The sequence below is a fragment of the Camelina sativa genome, chromosome 5, assembly GCF_030686135.1.
Source record: "Camelina sativa cultivar CO46 ecotype springtype chromosome 5, ASM3068613v1".
Lineage (NCBI taxonomy): Eukaryota > Viridiplantae > Streptophyta > Magnoliopsida > Brassicales > Brassicaceae > Camelina > Camelina sativa.
The window spans coordinates 32090827-32112563 of record NC_141884.1 but is presented as its reverse complement, the minus strand read 5'-3'; the positions used below and the strand labels follow the sequence as shown (position 1 = coordinate 32112563).

The following is a 21737-nucleotide window of genomic DNA, read 5'->3' as shown; positions in this document are numbered from 1 at the left end:
AACCGGTGAACCCAATCGGATCTGCGAGTCATCCGAAGTCAGTGAAACCAGTAATTGCGTTCTCGACATTGAAAAGGAGCACAAGCATGAATCTAAGGACCAGCGAGATCTTCGAGCTTTGGTTCAGAAAAAACAAGATAGCCCAAGCTTCGCAGGTCCCAGGCTCTATCTATAATTTTAATTTGAATGATTTAGTTGGTGTTGGATATGGAGAGTTTTCTGATTTGTGACCTTCAACCACGATAAATCCCATGACGGGGGTGACGAAGGTTTGTTTTTTTTTTTGCTCCATTATGATGTCTCTCATACTAGAAACTGAGAACATTGTTTCGATTTGGATCCGGAGCTAATAGTTGTGATGGGGATTCGATTCAAATCTCTCTCTTGGGTTTTGATCTCTTTATTGTGTGATCATTAATTTTCGGGTATCTTCTGAAATTTAGTTGTTTTGGAATTGAAATTGTGTTGCAGGTGAGCTTGACGGCATTTGCTTTCTTATTCTCCGAGTTTGTTCAGTACAATCAAACCCAAGTTGACAATATAGCTGAACTTGAGAGAATGTGAGTTGCTTGGTTTAGTTAGAATGATAACATTTTCTTAGTCTGAATCATTCACATCCCATCTCCCAACAATGTGTTTTCTTATTAATAATGATGGCTCTCAGACTAGAAATCATTCACATCCATCTCCCATCACAGTCACATTTGAAGATTGAGGAAGTATTGTTGAGAATTCATGAAGACTTTCCTGAACTTATTCCCTAATTTCAATTTTCACTGCAGGGAATGGGGTTGAAGATTTCTCTAAGCTATGTCATGCTGCAGATGATACAAGATGCAAGTATGTTTTGGATATCTGCAGATGAGATTGTGTTCCTTTATCTAATTTTACTATATATGTTGTTTAGACATATATGATGCTTGAGAAACCTTTTAATTTTTTTTGGTACTTGTATGATATATAACATTCTCACTTGTTTATGTTAGCACTTTGCTTTAACTGTGACTGAGCTTCATGAAAGATTGTATGAAATTCGGGAAGGATTCTAAAAACTTTAGGAAGGATTTCCTTGAACTTCATAATGGCTTTCATAAAAAAGTTTAGATTCCCAAACATCAGAATGTGCACAAAAATGAAATCATTACCCATCACTAATGGAATAATCTACTAATATTTGACACATTGATCTAAAATACACCATAAATATATATTTAGAAACACATATATTTAAATTTTTGAAGGATTCAATAATATTTAGGAATGACTTTTTGAAATTTAGGATGGTCTTCATAAAGATAGTAGTTAAAAAAGATTACATGTTTAAAGTGTTCTTGCTTAAATTCAGGATGGTTTAAACATGTTGTGTGCTCTGCCATGGACTTGTTCATCATCAACTCTTCTTTGGAACAACATAATCAACTTCCTTGCACCGTTTCTTTCCTTTTTGCTGAAATCAGTATGTAAGAAAACCCACATTACAATTAAACACATCAAAGATATTACACACTTCTCCAACACAAGACACAAGATAATTCTATCTTGTAAAGAAACATTTCAAAGACATCACAGACATAACACTAAAATACTTCATAAAATCCATTTAGGAAGGTCTTCCTAATATTTATGAAGACATTCTTGAAATTTAGGAAGACTTTCCATAATGACGAACACAAACTTCTACTCAAGTGCCCATTTTCTCATCTTCATCATCAATTCTCTGCTTTATTCTTGAAATATCTGCTATCATGTATATCATCAATCACTTGAGTTAGAGCTGAAAACCTTATTCAACAACATGACCAGTCCATGAATTCAATTTTTGTTTTAATATTACTTCAAGAGATATCTTACATATCACATTCAAACTAATTCTGCAACACTACCAGATTGATTAACTTTAAAACCCCAAGAAACACTGCCAAGTTGATCTGTACCATTAGCAAAACAATTCAAAAACTCATAGCAAGCTAGATACTTTACCAAATTCAACCATTCCTAAACAGCTTACACTTCTTCTCAACAGAATCATAATTCATAAGAATACTTAAAACTCTCCCACATAATCTCACTATTATTTCTATCATCTTGTACCATAATATTCCCAGAATCCATTAGCTGAACCCAAGTAGCTGAATCTCGCTCCTTTCTTCCACCTCTTCATCATCTTTGTTGACTTGGAAGTGATTATTCAAATGCAGAGGTAGTCATGTGAGAGGGCGAGCTGAGATTGGAGCAGGGTTCAAATCCAACTCTTCATTTTGATTATCAAAAGGCCAGATCGAGATAGATCTCATACTCTGTTTCTTAGATCAGAATCGTTTACGCATTTTCTCGGTCGTGTGCCTACATAGAATAGCTGACCGGTCAACGTCGGAGCCCAGAACGAGATGCAACGACGATGACGTTTCTCCTGGAAGTGGCTGAAGATGAGCTAGATCTCAGATGTGGTGATTCACGGCAAGCTTCACCAGACAATTAAATATCAAATATCACTTAATGCTATATTTGGAAAAATTAAGCTTATGTGCTACTTTTGGAAGAAAAACCTAAAATGGTGCTAGTCTAGGGTATTTCTCTTAAAAATTCAATTTTAAAAAATGAGAACTAAATATACCAACTATCTACAAAATGGCATATTACTTGCTACAATACAATATTACTCTTTCTATTTCACAAATTATATTAGTTAGCATGATATCAAAATTATAGGCCACCATAATTTCTGGGATCTGGATGCCTCAGCCTCGGGTAGTTGGATTTGGAAAAGTTTGTGCAAGCTTCGTATCATAGCGAGATCGTTCATTGTGTGCGAAGTGGGTTCTGGTATCACCTGCAGCTTCTAGAAAGACAATTGGACTTCTCTGGATCCCCTCTTGGATATCACAGGGGATTTGGTCCTAGAGTCTCAGGGATTCAGCAGGATGCTACAGATGTGGAGGCTGTTAGAGAAGGACAATGGTGGATCTCTAACAGTAGGAGCAGGAGTCCTATTGTTCAGTTGTTGAAGCAATGTCTCCCTCTCCCGTCTGTAGTTAACTTGCAAGCGGATGCAGTGGATGATTATTATCTGTGGAAGATTGGTGATGGTGAGATTGGTGATGGTGTAGCCTTGGATACCTTCTCTACTGCAAAAACTTGGTCTTACTTGAACCCGCCTGAACCAAGAGTGGATTGGTATGAGGCAGTTTGGTTTAAAGGAAGGATTCCTAGGCATGCTTTTTATTGCTTGGGTAAATTCTAGACACAAGCTTCATACAAGGGATAGACTTCGCAGTTGGGGGCTAGTGGTGTCTCCACTTTGTATGCTCTGCAACACACATGACGAGACTCAGCAGCATCTATTCTTTGGTTGCGCTTATTCCTCTGAGATTTGACATTATTTCACATCAAGAGCCCATGTTTCTCCACCTGCTTTGTTTGAGGATGGAGTTACATGGCCGAAGAATCCTTGCCGAGATAAAAACACAACTTTGATTCTTCGGCTAGCTTGTCAAGCATCGGTCTACATAATCTGGAAAGAACGCAACTCTCGTATCCATAACAATGCCTCTCACTCGGCTTCTTGAAGTCAAAAGCATCATTCGGTGTCATCTTGATCCTTTGTCGAGAGCTCAACAGCTTACCTTCCCTTCGGACTCCTTTTTGGTTACTTGATTTTGTTTATTCCAGTAACCTTTTTGTAATTTGCTGTATCTTTCGTATTGCAGGTGTGTCTCTATTAGGAGGCACTTGGTTGTAAAAGAGTTCTAACCCTCTTGGATTGAAATGAAATAAAAGTATATATTAATATATATATATATATATATATATATATATATATATATTAATTATAATTAAATCTATCCTTAAAATAATGTATACTGTAAAATTGAAAAAAAAACTCGGCCGAATGGGTCATGATCGATATTGGCTTGAATTCCATGTATTATGACTTAAATAAAACTTCTAATCTGTTATATCTCTAAATATTAAATTGAATACTAATATCAAACTAAAAATCTATAAAAGCTAAATTAATTATATATAAAAATTAATTACTACGGTGTACCATAAATTAAATCCTATTGTATTATCATTACGGCTCTAAAAAACTACTACGGATACCTAAAATCACATGCAATAAAGAGACAGCTATTTGAAATTGCATGGGCTCTATATAAATGTAAATAAAAAATACACTATCATTATTCTATCATAGTCGATAAAACTTTTGAGCGGACACTACCACCTGAAACTTAAGTAATGTAAGAAAAGATCTTCCTATACAAAGACCAAATCTTCAAAGTTCCGTTTCACGTCTTATCATCTTTTGAAAAAGATGTTTCATAAAATAAAAAAAATGTATACCTTTGATGTATAAATATATCACTACTAGGCTTGTGATATAAAAACTCTTTTAAGTTAAGTGGAAGATGAAAACACTTTGTGGAAAAAGGAACTGGAGAGGAACAAGAAAAGAAAAAACAATTAAACGAAAAAAGTAGCAATAGTGCTAAAAGAAAATAATGAACGTTTTAGTAAAGGGAACAAGCATGTGGCTATAGAGTTTGTTAATCTTCACAAAAGTTAACACTGCACACTAAAATTGAATAAAAAATTTAAAAGTATCAAACTCATACAGAAAAAATCAAAATACATGTGTTGACATACAGAAAAACAAAAATTTCAGCGCTTGGAAACAAAGGAAACTACATGCAAATTCCAAAATATGTCAATGTACATAAAGATTTGATGATCTACTTGATTTTGCAAATAATGTATCCCAAACACTTCATTGAATTAATCTAAATTTACTGCTAAAAATCAGCTTCAAGGTGTAGCCGTATTTTGCCCAAAAAAAAGAGAAGGTATAGCCGCCGTATAGGTTGTTATAAACAGTTAATTTCGTTTATTAAGAAAAAAACAATTAGAGCAGCTGAATATATCGTTAATTGTGTTCTTAATAGGAAAACTGATCAATTACACAAAATACTATAAGTATTATAAATTGGATTGTGAATTATGATTTTTTGGACGTATAATTAAATTATATTATAAAAAAGGCACTGTATTTAATCTCTTTACTATATATTTTGCGAATTCGGAAATTAAATACTAAAATGAATTGTTTTCGTGTATAGTAACACAACAGCAGAAAAGAGTAAAACTATTAAACAGGGTTGTGTTTGGACGTAGAAGCGAAGAAGCGGCCGATGTCAATTATAAACACAATGTGGAAAGAGATTCGAATTATGTGATGAGACATGAAAAAAGTATTTTTGAGTGATAAGAAAAATAAAGAAAAGAACAAACAAAACAAATAAAGATGCAAAGGTCCAATGGGTGAGGAGAGGCTACCAAGGCACAGCAAAGGTCAAGATAAGTAGTTTTAAAGAATCTAAAGTGTTCTCAAACTTGCAAAATTTTAAACACAAAATAAATAAATAGAAAAAAAAAAAAAAAAAAACTAAAACTTCAGATGTCCTCCCCATGCACTGAGGAGCTACTTCACTTTTGTTCCTCTTTTTTTTTTTGGTTTAAAGAGGAAAAAAAAAAAGGAAAACACAATAACATGAAGAATATTTTTATGGGATGCTGCCACCATCCTTTATAATTCTTCAATTTTGACATAGAAATCCATGTATGTAAGTTGCTTGAATAAAGTTTTTTTTTTTGCTGGATTCAAACATTAAATTTTAAATAAAAATGTATTATCTATTATTATAGTATTTTCTTCTGTTATTTCTATTCTTGTATCAATAAAGATATCACTACAGTAATAATAGATTTGTATCAAAATACTTTCCTCTTTTTTTCTTTGAGTGAAATAATCTTTCTTTTTAGATGGATTTTTCGACAACAATTGGGAGTTTGTTATTGTCTACTGTTTGGTCTACTCATGTACTAATAGAAATATAATTACTAATACGCCAACTAGGGCTTGATTGATGTAACTAGCAACTTGTCACAGAACATACATTATTGTACTATGGAAACGAAGAACATATATATATATATATATATATATATATATATATAAAGAAAGTAATACTAATCTTAAAATTTGCATTCGTTAGTTAGATATCAAAATGGTATACAAAATTAATTTACATGATTGAAAGATATACATATATTTGTTTGCAAATGTTTTTCTAGACAACCAATTCTTAGTTATATATTTGTTGTTGGATAATTAATTGCGGAGTTTGAATAGAGTTTGATTTTTTATGTTACAAGTTTAATCATAGCTAGCTAAATGTTTTAAGTAACAAATCTCCATCAATTTTAATTCACAATGAATGTCAATAATTGGTACGAAAATTATATCATCTGAACAAATCATATCATGATGCATGGCGAATAATATGCTCATTTTGAACACGAAAAAAACATAGAATTTTATCCTTTCAAACTTCTAAGTTCTAACAAAGAATAGTTGACTCATTAAAGACGGAATCTAAACCCTACATCTACTATACTCCAAAACCTTCGATTCTCTATTTTTAGAAATTTCACATGATCAGATGAGAGAAGCAATTAAAAAAAATTGATATATTATTAATTTTGTATAAAGAGGAATAGAATAAGTTGTATTGCACAAGAACATACGTAAGTGGAGAGACTGAAGAAAAAAACAATGGAACTAGTTGTCGTGGTCCTACATGGATATGCTTTCTGTGTAGTGATGATCTTTACTTCAACTTTGGACTCTTATCTCAGACTTGCGAACTGCTCCTGATCTCACCTCTCACATCAATGTCCGTAAAATATACATGGGTACAAAACTTCTACTGCGCATTTGAAAGAGATATTTTTACTATTTTCTTTATTTTTTATAATCTATTGTTTTTTCCTTTTGTAAATTGCAAATGTAAACGTGGAAGACATTATATATATGGTCCAAGCTTATTTAAAACCAAGAAAGAAAATTAGAATCAGAGTAAGCAATTGAGAAAGTTAGAATGAGGACAAACAAAATAATTACCTTATTTAACTGTTCAAAATGTGACTAAATTCTTCTTTTTTGCTGGCGGGGACGTCAAGTTTATTATATGAATGTTATACGAATTTAGTTTTGCAAGAGTATTTGATAAATAAAGACATCAGATTAAAAATCACATGTTTATGAAAAAGATTTATCCAACCCATAACAGTTGAAAAAAGAAAGAAAAAAATAAGACGAAAGACTTTTTTTTTGTGTGCACCAAACTAAGACTATAATAATAAATCAACAATAAGCTCCAAGCTTATCTATGCTCCTTGTCAGCTCCAAGATTCCATCGATGATGGCCAAATATTTTATAGAAAACAACAGAAGAAACCCCCAATCCGCAAAATAGTTAGGCTTCCTGAAGGCTGAAAAAATAGGGAACGAACATTTCGGAATCAAACCCTAAAATATCTCAATATTTGTGATTATAAAATAAACCGAAAGCCTTCTTTAAAAAACTAAGTATTAGAAAGATGGTGAGTTTTCCAGTTTACTTTCTATGTACTTTCGTAAGAAAAAAGAATCCTATCGGAATTTTAATTAAAATGAACATGTTTGATTTTTCAAGATTAACATCATAGATAATAATGGGTTGTAATAGCTTGAGTAATTGATTTGACATTAGTTTAGTAAATCGGGTTAGGCTCAAGTCTCACAATCCATTAATCAATTACTAGTTGATTATCCACGCTACGCCGCGGTTTTTTTTAATCATTTTAAGAATCCGAATGGTGACTGCGTATTTGGTTATGTGGGAAAAACGGTTTTAGAGTGCGGTATGGATCAACTGCAGGACAAATGTAGTTGCGGGACAAGTACGGTTCATACAAATAAGCGGTACAGAATAATGGTTGATTGGTGAAAACTAATTTGCGGTACATTTTATTAAAAATATATATATTATATAATCAAACTTTTAATAATTTATTTTAATCTATTAAACAATTCACAATAAAATTATTTAACTGGTAAAAAAACAAAAACAGATGTAAATTAAGTATTATAGATAAATATGTTAAAACATATATTAATAGTTAGTGTAGTTGTAAAATTATTAATTTTTGGTTTGTGTTAATCAATAAAATTATATCTTATATGGATTTATATATTTTATCTTCTTTTTTTGACAGAAAAACTGATTTTTATATTTTAACTATTAGAATAATATTTTTATGAATAAATTAAAAAATATTTGTAGATGTTATTAAATTATACTTTTATTACAATACAATTAGTAAGAATTTTTTGAATTCAAAGAATAGTTGAATAAACTTTAAACTACATGACCACTTTGTATTATTAATAAACAATTCAAAATATAAAGAAACATATTTTTAAATTCTACAAAAGTGTGATTATAACTTATCAGGTATACATAAATTAAATAATTAATCTATGTAAAAAAAGTTTAAAAATTATTTATTTGCCTTTGTATATGTTTTTTTTAAATATAGATTTAACCTATATATAGCAAAAAGAGAAAAAAAAAAAAAAAAAAAAAAAAGCTGTTGACCACTGTTTATCGCGGTTTTACTGAAAACCGCTGGATAATTCATTGTGCTCCATGGAATAGCGGTCCAAGTGTAAAACTCCATCTAGAAAACTGCAAAAAAAAAAATTTCTTTTTTTTTCAGAAAACACAAATGGTTTTGTTTTTGTTGATTGGTGGACAAAAAGCGTTTTTGACTGTTTGCTTATCAATTTCGCTTTTTACAGGTCTCCAATCAAGGCCTAAATGTCATGTTTTGATGATTTGATCATTGTAATTTTTAGTTTTCTTATCATTCACTAATGCAATTGAAATTAACGTATGAACAGCTACTCTTTATATTGAAGTATTTTTCTAGTTAGCAACCTTTCCAACAATATCACTCACACAAAAGATACAACATAAGATTCATGTATAACCTTGTTTCGCTGGAAAAGAGAGAAGTTTATAGAGTCATAAACTTTTAATAAAACAAAACACATGAACAAAGCAATTTACGGAGCAATGTTAATTTTATTTGATTTAAAACAAAATGTTTGCATCAATCTTGTGTGATCTTCTCCTTTAAACCCCAACCCTTTTCCTTCATCACAACATCTCTATATAAGATGGAAAAGTTTAACTTTAGTTAATGATGATTTGTACAATTAAATATAGACAATGATGAATGAATCATTAACCTTTAGGGAAGACAAAAAGAAGTATATATTTCAAAGTTAACATTAATTATGGACATGTGATGCTGGAATGATGATGTGACACTCATATGGAGAGAGTTAGCCAACTTTCATATACTCCCTCCGTTTCATAATATAGGATGTTCAGAGAATTATTTTTGTTTCATAATATATGATATTTCCAATTTTCTATGTAACTTTTAGATTAATTTTATATTTTAAATTAAGTAGTCTTGTGTATAATTGGTTAAACTTTTTAAAAATAATTATTTCTTAATATGCGTGTTTTAACTAACACATCTTATATTTTGAAACTGAGGGAGTATATGATTAGACGTTTGACTCCCTCAGTTTAACAATTATAGTATGCTCAATTACTACCTATTATTTGGGAATTTATTTTAATTTTAATATTTTGCTATCTAAAATTTTCTTTATTTTATTTTTATTATCCAAATATTATTGAAACTTGAAACATATAACAAACTGCAAAATAGTTAATATCTTTAGTAACATAAACCAACAAAAACAATGATATAGTCGAAAAGAAAAAAAGTATAAAAGAGATAAACAACAACAAAAAATTACACCAAAGAAACAAATCTAAATGGAAAAAACTGCTATTTGTTATAGTTCACGAAGTATCAATGTTAACCCCCATTCCAAAAATTTATGGATTTATTTTTTCATTTACAATATTTTTTTTTTTTTGTCAACCATTGGGTCACAACAGGCCGGCCCATTAGCCTAATCCCTACATTCGTAAGGAGTGGGATTCGATCCCTGGTGTGATGGTGCCTTGTGCATTAAGGACTTACCTTTGGCCACTGCACTAAGGTCACTTCACATTTACAATATCTTATAAAACAAAATTAATATTTTTTTATAAAATTGACAGATCTTGTAAATGCGTGAACAGTCGCAATAAATCCTAAACATAGCGTTCATTATAATAAATTCTAAACATGGTACAGTTTTTAGCTCTATATTTGGGTTCAAAATTACCAGATTGTAACTATTTTCGTAATAAGAAAGCTTTGTCCAAAAAAAAAAAAGACAAAGCTCCAGACTTTTGGTTTGAAATCTTTTTAAATTTGATAATTAATTTTTGATAATATGTGTGATGAAAATTGTAAATCATTTCTCGTGCATTTGTACTCTGATCCGATAATACTATTCCCTCCGTTTCAAAATATAGGATGTTTTAACTAAAACACGTAGATTAAGAAATCTTTACTTTTAACAAGTTCAACCAATCAGAAATAATACTGCATAATATAAAATACTAAACTAATCTAAAAGTTGCATAAAAACTTGAAAACATCATATATTATGAAACAAAAAACTTCTCCAAAATATCTTATATATCGAAACGAAACGGAGGGAGTATAAAGCAAGACTCATCTAAATCTAACTGTTTCATTTGGCCGCACTTGACTGCCAACTTTTACCTTTAACAGAATTTTAATTAATAGAGTAATTATTATGGACCCTGAGTATGAAACCAATTAAACCATCACACACATACATGATAGAATATTTTTTTAAAAATTATCAAAAAATAAAGAAAATTATCCGAAGAAATATTTAAAAAGAAAAACTGTGGTCTGACTTAGGTGTGAGACGTCCCACCATTGTCCCCTCCACTCCCACTCACAGCAACCTTAGCTTTTCCCATAATAAAACACACTATACACAATCCACTCTCTCCTCTTTGTGCTCCCAAACCAAACATAACACTCACGATACACAATTTAACTCTCTCTCTCTCTCATATCTCTCATCTCTCTCACTTTATCTCTTTCTTTTAAAATCCCAAAAATAGCCTTGATGGAGTTAAGTCTGTTCATAACTTCCACTTCTTGTCTCAAATCCCAAGCCTTTGTCGCCTCATCATCCTAACTAAGGTATATGAACATTCTTTACTTATCTTCTTAATTTCTTGGTTTCTTGGAAATCTAAGAATCTCAATTTCGATGTTCTTACATTAACAAAATTTCTCTCAAGATTCAAGTTTTGTTGATTGATCAACAGGTATTAGTATGGCTGTAAATTTGGTTGGTGTGGGTTATTGCCATTTATGCGTCATCAACTAATGTTTCAATTTCTTTATTCCTCTTTTTTCGTTTTGCTCAAAAACATTGGATACCCTATAAAAAAAACTAGATAAATAAATGGTTTACTAGGAGAAATAATTATTTAGATCTGCTTCGTATGTTAGCTGAGATTTTGCTGTCGGTGATCTTTTCGCTATATATGTTTGTCTGTTTTTGTTTGTTTGTTCCTTTGTCTGTATGTGTTTTGTCTGTCAGATTTTTTTTTTTGGGTCCCTTTAATTTCTCAGTGTTATTGTTTTAGGGTTTTCAAAAGCAAAATCAAGTAAATTAAATAGAATGAGTTTTGTATCATGTTTTAATTTTTTTTTTATCAAGTAGATGGTGAAAGTGATAAAATTATTTGGAAATTAGTCAATTTTATTAAGTGAAAATTTGATGATTCAATTAGTATAGAGTTGACTGTTTGAAGGATGGATGTGTCAGTACTAAATTTGGCACTTCTGATGTTGTCTACTCATTGACTCGTTAGGACCATTTATGGTCACACCCAATGTTTCCCCTCCACTATCTTTATGCTAAAATAATACAGTAATTATTTTTGTTAAGAATAATTTGTTTTCATTATCGACTTTGTTTGGACAGAAGTCACAGAACCAAATCAACCAATCCAATTTCTTAGTAAAATTATTCCTTTCTATACACTTTTTTTTTTTTTTTGAACAAACCTTTCTATACACTTCTCATAGATTTCGTTTATACAAATAATGATATTTCCTAAATAGTTTTAACAATCTTTCTTCAATAAAAAATCATTGCAGAAAAGGAAATAAAAACACCACACTCAGTTTCTGCCAGAAATCATGAGACCAATATTAGACCTCGAGATTGAAGCTTCATCGGACAGCAGCAGCAGCAGCCAAGTAGCCTCAAACTTGTCTCCGGTTGGGGAAGATTACAACAAACCCATCTCTCTTAATCTTAGCCTCTCTTTCAACAACAACAACAAGAACAACAATTTGGATCTTGAATCATCGTCTTTGACATTGCCACTTTCAAGCACAAGCGAGAGTAGCAACCCAGAACAGCAGCAGCAACAACAACCTTCTGTTTCGAAGAGAGTCTTCTCTTGCAACTACTGCCAAAGGAAGTTCTATAGCTCTCAGGCACTTGGTGGTCACCAAAACGCTCACAAACGCGAGAGAACACTCGCCAAACGCGCTATGCGTATGGGTCTTGCTGGGGTCTTTCCCGGCAGAGGATCCAGTAGCAATTACGCGGCTGCTGCCACAGCAGCTGCTCTATCGTGTTTGCCGCTTCACGGAAGCGGAAATGCGAATATGACATCGTTTAGGACATTGGGAATCCGAGCTCACGCCTCGTCCCATGATGTCGGTGGTATTACAAGGCAGACACCAGAGACAATTATTAGAAACATTGCCAGGTTCAACCAGGGGTATTTCGGCAATTGTATACCTTTTTACGTTGAGGATGACGAGGCCGAGATGCTTTGGCCAGGGAGTTTCAGGCAAGGGACCGACGCGGTTGCGGCTGAAGTTGTGGCTGAAGCGGGTAATGAAAATCTAAGTGAAAGAAAAATGGATTTCTTGGATGTCAAACAAGCGATGGATATGGAGAGTACTTCTCTTCCCGATCTAACCTTGAAGCTTTGAGTTTTCTTTTCTTTTCTTTTACTTTTTTTTTGTTATTTTTTTTGAATTTGGATTCTTAATTTGGTTGCAATGAGCATCATAACTCTATCATGTACAGTGAGAGATTCACAAACTATTTCTGATATGTTATCATTATATGGTCACTATCGATTGATCGACCAAACAAAAAGTCAACTATAGTGTTTGCTAATGTGTATAAAGCCAAAGGGATATGTATTTAAACAGAATATTATGTTAATTATACCATTATACTACTATCAGTGTCGTGCTCTCGTGATTTGTTATTACAGTTTCTAGCTGTATTTAATATCTCGTAAAGGCCCTTTGGTTTCTGTATAATGTTAAAGTGTTAAGATACTAAGGGCATCTCCATTGGGAGACTATTATTTTGAGACTCTTATATTTTTGTAATATTAGAAAATGTATTTTTACAAAATAAGAAGTTTTGGTTTGTTAATTAAATTATACTCCTCCAATGGTAAGCTCTAATAATTGGGGTTCTTATTTAAAAAAAAATTATTTGTAATTATAATTATAGTCTGGTACAATAAATTAAAAAGAGAGCTCTATTTCATTAAGAAAGTTTATAATATTTGTGTCGTGTGGGAAGCTATAGTTTCTTTATCTCAACAAACACCCAACACCATTTTCACTAGTCTATATGGGATCCATCAGCAGAACAAGGACCATTCAATTGTTAGAACTTGACGATTTTGGCATCAGCAATCCTCGGCACACTTCAGTCATGTAATCCGTTGGCGATATCTTTTGAGGAGGCAATGTGTTGTTTGCTGCAGCCAGGATCTGTAATTGTTTCATCCCACAAGACATGAGTCTCATCATTAATGCAAACGAGCATCTTAATCGAGAACTAAAAGCATATGATAGAGTCTGAAGTCAGTTCTACCTTGTGAGGTAGTTTACCCCAAACACTTCCTCCATAGTACATGATTGGTCGCTCTGTGAAATAGCAGGTAAACTTGACAATCAGTTCTACTCTATTAGCTGGAATGCAGAGATAAAGGTGGGAACTATAGGTATATGTGATTGCGTTTGGAGCCAACTCAAGCAGAACAAGTGTAACATACAAAAAGGATTAAAAAAACTTGGAAGTCCTTAATCTTACCAGATAGATCCACAGTTTGGGTCTGCATTGCAGCTGCCCCTCCTGTTCATTGAACAAATCAAGAAAGTAAATAAGACAAGCACATAAACTGAGTCGCATAAAGTCTGTGAATTTAACATACCATATCTATTAACCAGAGAGATTTCTAAAAGGAGCATGACCAATAAACTAACACTGACTCATCAGATGTTTAGCAATTAGCATAGCAACAGTTGATACAAGAAGGACCAGACAGTGAGATACAGAGGAAATAATAAACCACTCAAACGAGTAAAGAGATAGTTCAGATTCATACGTTGGCTCAAAAGCTGAGAAGCTTCACTCGTAGAGCAGTCCTTTAGTGGTATTATCCTCTGGGGTTTGACTTCCTTCTGAGGACCAGTAGCAAGAGGCTGATTTCGCTCACCATCCTTGTTCTGTTGGCTTCTTGTTTGATCTGCATTTCACTCTTTCTTTAGCCAAGAACAATATCATAACGAGCAAAACTTGATATAGCTCGACGGAAGGTGCTTTTTTCAAGAAAACAGGCGTAAAAATGGATCAAGAACACACATTGGGAGATAGATCAACCAGAGAATATGCAAATTAAAGAGAGAGCAAGATCTAAATACCAGGCTCTACCCTAATATATCACTTTCTTAGAACGATTCTTGACGTTACCCAATCACAATGTTTATAGATTCCGGTGCAATCAATTACTTCTCTTCCTCGAACAATGAATGATTCTAAGCTATAACCTTCACAGAACCAGATCGGAGGACATACATGATCGGAGAATCATCATCTACCATCAAGAACCCTAATTTTCGAAAATCGAATCCCTAATTTCTAAATCATTATAAAACAAGCCATCATACAAATAGAAACATGAAATTACCATCAGATGGAGATTGATGAACCATCGGCTTTGGTAGAGAAGACTCTCAAATCTCTCGTCGATTGCTTAATCAACACCTCCGACTGAAGATTGTTTGATCAGTAGTTTGATTCGAGATTTGTTAATCAATCAACAAGATAAAAAATGAAGCAAAATTTCTCTCCATTGGGAGAAATATCTCGAAGTCGAAGAGATGGAAGAGATGGAGAAAGAAGAGGAAAAAAAATAAATTGTTTTTTTATATAATAAATTTGACCAATTAAATACAGACAGCACACTAACTCTTCCCAAGAGTCGATGTTAAAACTTATTAAACAAGAGCCAACTCTTGTTGTTTTATCATTTTTGATTTATTTTTAATCTCAAATAAAATAAGAGTCTTGCTAAAAATCCTGCTAAAGTCACCAATGGACTTGCTCTAAGCGGTCGAAGATTCACCACCTAGCGTTTAAAACTCTTATTCGATTTTAGTTGGTTTAAGCGTTCTTATATTGTGTAACATTGATTCATAAGTAAACAATATATATACCAAAACGTAGAAGTAGAAATCTTAAGAAGAGATCTAAAGTGGAAACAGAGTCCTTCCAAGCTCTAGTTTACTTTGAGCACAAGCAAGATGATAAAATAAGAAGAAAATAATGGCAATTCTCGTGCAGAACAAAGAGAATTCAAAGAACACTCACCTTCTAAGTTCATTTTGTAACTTCGAAAGTTCTTTTTGTAACTTCGAAGTTTACGACCTGATCACAATATTCTAGAGTGTATAAAGCGATCGTGGCTAGAACTATAATATTTTAAATTTTAACATTAAAACCAAAAAAAAAAAAAAAACTATAATATTTATACTACCCGAAAATCCTAGACATAGAATCTCTTCGAACAACTCTTATGGGGTATTTTTGGTTTGTCAAGTTTATCCCGTTCCTTAGTTGTTGTGAAAAATATTCACCAAACTTTCACACCAACCCTCGTCTTTAGACTCCTCACTAAGTCAGCAACGCTTCTTGGCTCGTAAGATCAACCGATTCTGTTACGCCATGTCAACTCACGCGTCCGTCTCAGCAATTCAACCGTTTAACGTGATTTGGTGCAACTTCCTGATCTGCACATAATGATATGCATCTTCAAAAAACAGAGTATATTGATTCCGCAACACGATCAAAATGAACAGCAAAAGATCCCATGTTGGTTATGATAGTTTTAAAAGAAGAGAGGTTTATATATATAATCTTATCAATATAATAAACATAGCCTTTGTTTATCCGCTCACAAAGATGCTTACTACATCCATATAATTTTCTTAATTAAAAATATATTGGTTAATTATTCCACTCATGATCCTATTTTACTCTTATGAGGTAATACATGAAACAAAAAATATTCCACCCATTTTTATATAATATTAAAACTTTATATCTTTAGACCATCATCATCTCAGCAACGGTTCTCATTTCTCAAAATAATATATTTTAATTATTTTCTTTCAGTATTATTTATTTAAATAATAAATCTGAAAAAAATATTAACATATTAAAAACTGCCACATGTCATGGTTGTCCATAGAATCGGTTCCTTCGATTCTGAATGAAAAAACGTTTCTCACCCTTTACTTTCCTTTATTATTACTTTATTATTATTTTTTAATTTTTAATTAAGAGTAACTCTAAGAGAAAGTACCATTGGTCATGCTATTAGTATGCCAAATATATTAGAACATCAAATCACATTTTTATATATTTATGTCATTCAGTGAAAAAATTACACAAAAATGTTATGCACATAAAAATATATATAAATTTATACAATATCATTCTGATGATGACACTCTAGCCACTTAATGTAATATTTGCATCCAAAAACCAGATCATTTTTAGCTGAGGGAAGCCTAGACTATGAGTTTGGCCGATGACATAAATGTTAAACCACACCATCTGAAACTGAGTATTCAAATTAAGCTAAATAATAACACCCGTGTAAGCTATGAATATAAGTAACAAATAAATTAAGATAAAAGAAACTTTGTAAATTTCTCGTTAAGTTCATCGATCAACCATAGTCCATGTTTAGAAAATTGCTCTTTAGTGCGCATCTCCATCCTTTATTTTTCTTGGGTGTCTTAGATTTTTAATTATTAATTTTAATAGTATTTTATTGTGAGTTTCTTTAGAATTTGTAAAAATGTCTTTAGGTAGTCACTTAAAAGAAACTTTTACAAAATCTAAAGACACTCATCATAAAATATTAACTTTGATGTAAAAATATATTTCTCATTAATTAACTAAGTGGTTATACAAAGAGTATTTATACTCTATACAAGTATACTAGAATAGTAAGTTAAAGGAGACTTAGCTATACTAATATACCATAATAAAGTTATTTTCTATATAAGTCAATATACCTCCATCAAATCGATAATTCTTGTGATGAATAAAGGCTTGAAACAGACATTTTTTGAAGAAGATGGAGAAATGGACCATGATGCAGATGTTTCATAAGGATGTCCGCTAGTTGATTCCCTGAGCTCAGATGAAAAACTTTGACGAAACCATTTTTAACATGATCTCGTGTAGTATGGCAATCTATCTCCACGTACTTCGTTCTCTTATAGAAGACATCATTATTTGCAATATGGGTTGTAATTAAATATTATGGAATATTTAATTATCTTATAATTATTAAAAAAACGGATCGGTTGTTTAAAATACAAAATTGTCATAAATAATATTTTTCTATATGTCATAATCTATAAGTAATAATTATGTCATAATCTCATAAGTAACAAAATATATTAAGAGTTGACTAATGTTCTCATCAATTTTCATCGAGTAATCAAAAGTTCATTCCTATAGATTCATTTTTCCATTTTTTTCTCATATTATTACATGCATTAAAATCTTAAAAATAAACCTTTTAACTATACTAATACATATGGGGCATTTCAGATCATGTATTCAAAATTTTCTTATTTTAAGTTCATTATTCTTTCAAGATTTTGTATTCTTACTTTTAATAAAAATATTATATTACAACAATAAAATACAATTTATTTCAAGTTAAATAAGTTATTTAATTCTAAATAACTTTGTTATTCATTATTTATTGATTAATATACATGCATAATGAATTTGTTTGTGTATACATGTCAAATCTAATTGAGAACACACATATAATATAATTAGCGTACAATGGAAAATATATTGGTTTTGTTAATTTTTCTTCTTGATTTAGAAAAAGAAATTTGTTTAGATATATACGTGCAAATTTTATTTAGATATATATATATTTTTAATTAATTAGCTGTCCTACTACATTTTTTAAAAAATAATACTTTTGACATGTGTCAATATCTAATAAGTATACTTAGTACGTGTCAAGATCCTATTAATGGCTAACTTTGAAAATCCAACTTTATATAATAACTAGATAAGAACCTGCCCGATGTGCGGAGTTAAAGTTTTATAAAAAACATTATTTATAAGTTTTATCTTTGTTATAATATACTGATTTATATGTATTGATTTTTTTTATGTATGTTACTATTAAAAGCGTATTTTTTACACCTAAATATATTGTATGTTACAAATATATTTTTTACCACCACCTAGAAAATGTCTATATGATCACATTAAACCAACTATTATATGTCTTTTTACTTTCACTTTTGCATAGTTTTTTTAATTAGTAAAATTATTGGCTCAAAAAAAATTTGAATAAAAAGTATATTACATAGTATACTAATCAATGATGTATCATCACAATAGTGTATGACCAACCATGGAAAGAACCTTGGCTCCACCCTCGTCCTTTATGGAGAGAACCTTGCGTCCAACCTCTTCCACCATGGAGAGAACCTTGGCTCCACCTTCCTCTCTTGGGGAGATAACCTTGCGTCCAAGCTCCTTCACCTTTCTCCCTTGGGAAGATAATCTTGCCTCTAACCTCCTCCACCATAGAGAGAACCTCGGCTCTGTCCTCCTCATGTGTAGAGAGAACATGTTCATGTCTTTTAGCTATCTCAAAATGGCTTGCTCTGACAACCAATGAAACAAAAGACCCTTTTCTAACGTCAAAATTTATTTTGATAGTAATTAATGTTAAATTTTCCATTGTATTCGTGGAAGTGTCTTTAACACACCATGATGTAGCCTTTGTCTCTCGAAAGCCCCGAATGCCACCTTGCTTAGTGAGCTCCATGTCCACTCCTAGTCCATGGGTCCATCGTCCTCAGTAGGCCCCACATCTACTTCTGGCCCACCCATATCAGTTGGTTATGTTCGGGTGACTTTAAATAATTACCCCTATAACTCACCATATGATCTTTTCCTATGTTTTGTCCTCACTCGCACAGTTTCGACAATCACTTCCCAAAAGGTCACCCAACCTGAAACTACTCCAGCTCAAGCACGCTTAACTTTGGAGTTCTCTTGGAACTCTTGATCAAAAAGATAAGTGCACTTTGGTGACATAAGTTGCCAAATCAATTTTTTTAAACCTATCCGTAAACCAGGGTGTCACAGTCTCCGAATTCCTATGGATCTATCAACAATAGTTTATGTTTTTCCAATCTATCTATCTATGTTTGTTGTAAACTTGTGTTTGATTAGCCTATTTTATATAATCATTAAGTTAATGAGCTTCTACTCTTTATCTCCCATTGAGATTGAATGAATGGTAACAGTTATGTTTACACAAAAAGGATCTATGACTAACCAATCAAGGTTGAAAAAATAGAAGAAAATTAATTTGACATAAAAAAAAATTAATAGAAAATTATAAGCACGGTAATATGTGAATTTCAAATAATTCAGAGGTGAAAATATAAATTAAATAAAACAATCTAAAGATACTACATTAAAGTTTAAAATACAGTATTCGAAAAAGAAGATGCATATATTAATCTTTTTCTTTGGTTCAATATATTAATTTTACCTATTATAAACTGAAAAAAGAGAACGTAGGAGTAAATTTTGGTTTAAAAAATAAAAAATTATTTTTCCATTAAAGAAGTTTTACCAATAGAACAAAGTTGAAAGAAATATTTTGAATAAATTATTTTGTTAGATAAAAAGTGTGAGACAATCTATGTTTATATAGAAGTGAGTATTTAAAAAATTAAGAAATAATAATTAACTGTATATTTTCCTTAATCACATTTTTTTTTGTAGAATTAATAAATTAAAATTAAATATAAGTAAATAATGTTAGAATTTTGAATTTTATGATATATATATATATATATATATACATATAATCTCCTTATAATTCTTTAATATTTTTTTAATTTTGTAATTTTTTTATAATTATATTTTTACATTATTAATATTGTTTAAAACAAATTATTTTATTTTTGTTGTAATCTTAAATCTCTCCTATTAAATATTAACTTTTACATATGTCAAAATCTCATATTGATATAAACTTGACATAAGTCAAAATTTTGTTAATGGCTAACTTTCAAAACCCAACTTTATATAATAAGATATATATATTTTATTTATATTTTTATTTAATAATTTTAATTAAATTAAAATATATTCTATTATTATTCTCTAAAATAATTTATTTTCTTAATATTTTTTTATTTTCCATCACAAATATATTAATAAATTTACTACGGATTTATGTGAAAATATAATTTAGTTTCTAAAACGGTTTAAAGGAATATCTAAATCTGTAGCAATACTTGTGAAACATTTACTAAATAAACTTTGTGACGGATCTACCACATTATTTTTTTCTTGTAAAATTGCAAGGTTTTCTAATTTATGGAAAACAAATTGCGATGAATTTTCTTTTTTTTTTGCAAATTTTTCACAATGGGCTATATATTCTTGAGGGACTTGCTGGAAAATCCTCTCTAAAAAATAGTTTGTTTTTTTGTAGTGATAAATGGGTCCATTAATATATCTACTGTAACTGAGAACCCAACATAAGGTACGAAAGAATACAAAATGGTTGTGTCTTTCGTATTCTTTGCCCCGTCTAATGGACCAATTTCTACACTACAATAGATATACAGTTGATCATATCTCACTTATTCTCAAAATGATTATGGTCTATTATGGAGCTGATTGTTGTGTTCCTTTCTGTAATCAGGTTAATAGGGAGCGACTTTAGAATAGAAGATGAAAGATTGATAGAAGCTCAAGAACAACTTAGATGAGCAATACTATGTAGTTTTCCGACCACAAATGTTGCATGAACTACGTGGCATTTCACATCTAAATAAGCCAGTCCTGAGCCCCTAGCAATCTTTCACAGTTTTCTATGAAATCTCTTTTCTAAGTCTATCCCGTTAACCTGATTTTTGACAAAAAATACTTCAATCAGCTCATTCATATACCATAATCAAGACATATTTTTGAGGATAAGTGATAGGTGATCAAATTATATATCTATTTTAGTGCAGAATCTGGTCCATTATACGGGTGCAAAGAATAAGAACGACACAACCATTTTTGAAATTATTTGATACCTTCATTTGGGTTCTCTTGTTTTTTTTCTTTTTTTTTTTTGTAACTTACAAAGACAGTCATACCGAGGTTAATAATTACCTCAAGCTATAGCGCCCATGTGAGCTATCACTTTAAGTTATAGATATAAAAAAAGACTACATGGTTTTTATCTACAAGAATAATAGATTTATAATAAGTTACAATGTACGTAACCATAACGAATGTATATAATGAATGTAAGTTAAAGTTCTATAAACAAACTAACCATATAGTGTTTTGGTGGCATTTACAGATATTATGAAACGAAAAATGTTCATATACTCGAGTTACCTCGAGTTATCCAAGGTTTTCATATTTTTTTTATACATACAATTGTTTTTTCTTTCAAGATTGTGTGTATAAAATTCTTCTACGAA

The 21737-nt window shown here is 31.1% G+C and overlaps 1 protein-coding gene and 2 pseudogenes across 2 annotated transcripts; 2 read left to right on the top strand and 1 right to left on the bottom strand.

The window, feature by feature from the left end:
* Positions 1-251: 251 nt before the first annotated feature.
* On the top strand, positions 252-3654 carry LOC147944580 (uncharacterized; annotated as a pseudogene).
* Positions 3655-10852: 7198 nt separating this feature from the next.
* LOC147944579 (zinc finger protein 4 pseudogene) lies at positions 10853-13032 on the top strand (annotated as a pseudogene). Its single transcript, XR_015557621.1, has 2 exons — positions 10853-11043; positions 12012-13032. The product of XR_015557621.1 is annotated as a zinc finger protein 4 pseudogene (transcript).
* Positions 13033-13367: 335 nt separating this feature from the next.
* Positions 13368-15175, bottom strand: LOC147944578 (uncharacterized). Its single transcript, XM_087450983.1, has 5 exons — positions 14867-15175; positions 14285-14425; positions 13990-14031; positions 13771-13823; positions 13368-13667 (listed from the first exon to the last, which is right to left on the bottom strand). Exons 1-5 carry the CDS (start codon positions 14889-14891, stop codon positions 13554-13556), a joined length of 375 nt encoding a protein of 124 aa, XP_087307109.1. The 5' UTR covers positions 14892-15175; the 3' UTR covers positions 13368-13553.
* Positions 15176-21737: the final 6562 nt, after the last annotated feature.

Coding starts and splice junctions, on each gene's coding strand:
- LOC147944578 (XM_087450983.1), bottom strand. CDS start 14,891: ATGGTTCATCAATCTCCATCTGATG. Junction 13,824..13,989: donor CCAAACTGTGGATCTATCTG/GTAAGATTAAGG, acceptor GCTATTTCACAG/AGCGACCAATCATGTACTAT. Junction 13,668..13,770: donor GGGGTAAACTACCTCACAAG/GTAGAACTGACT, acceptor AAACAATTACAG/ATCCTGGCTGCAGCAAACAA.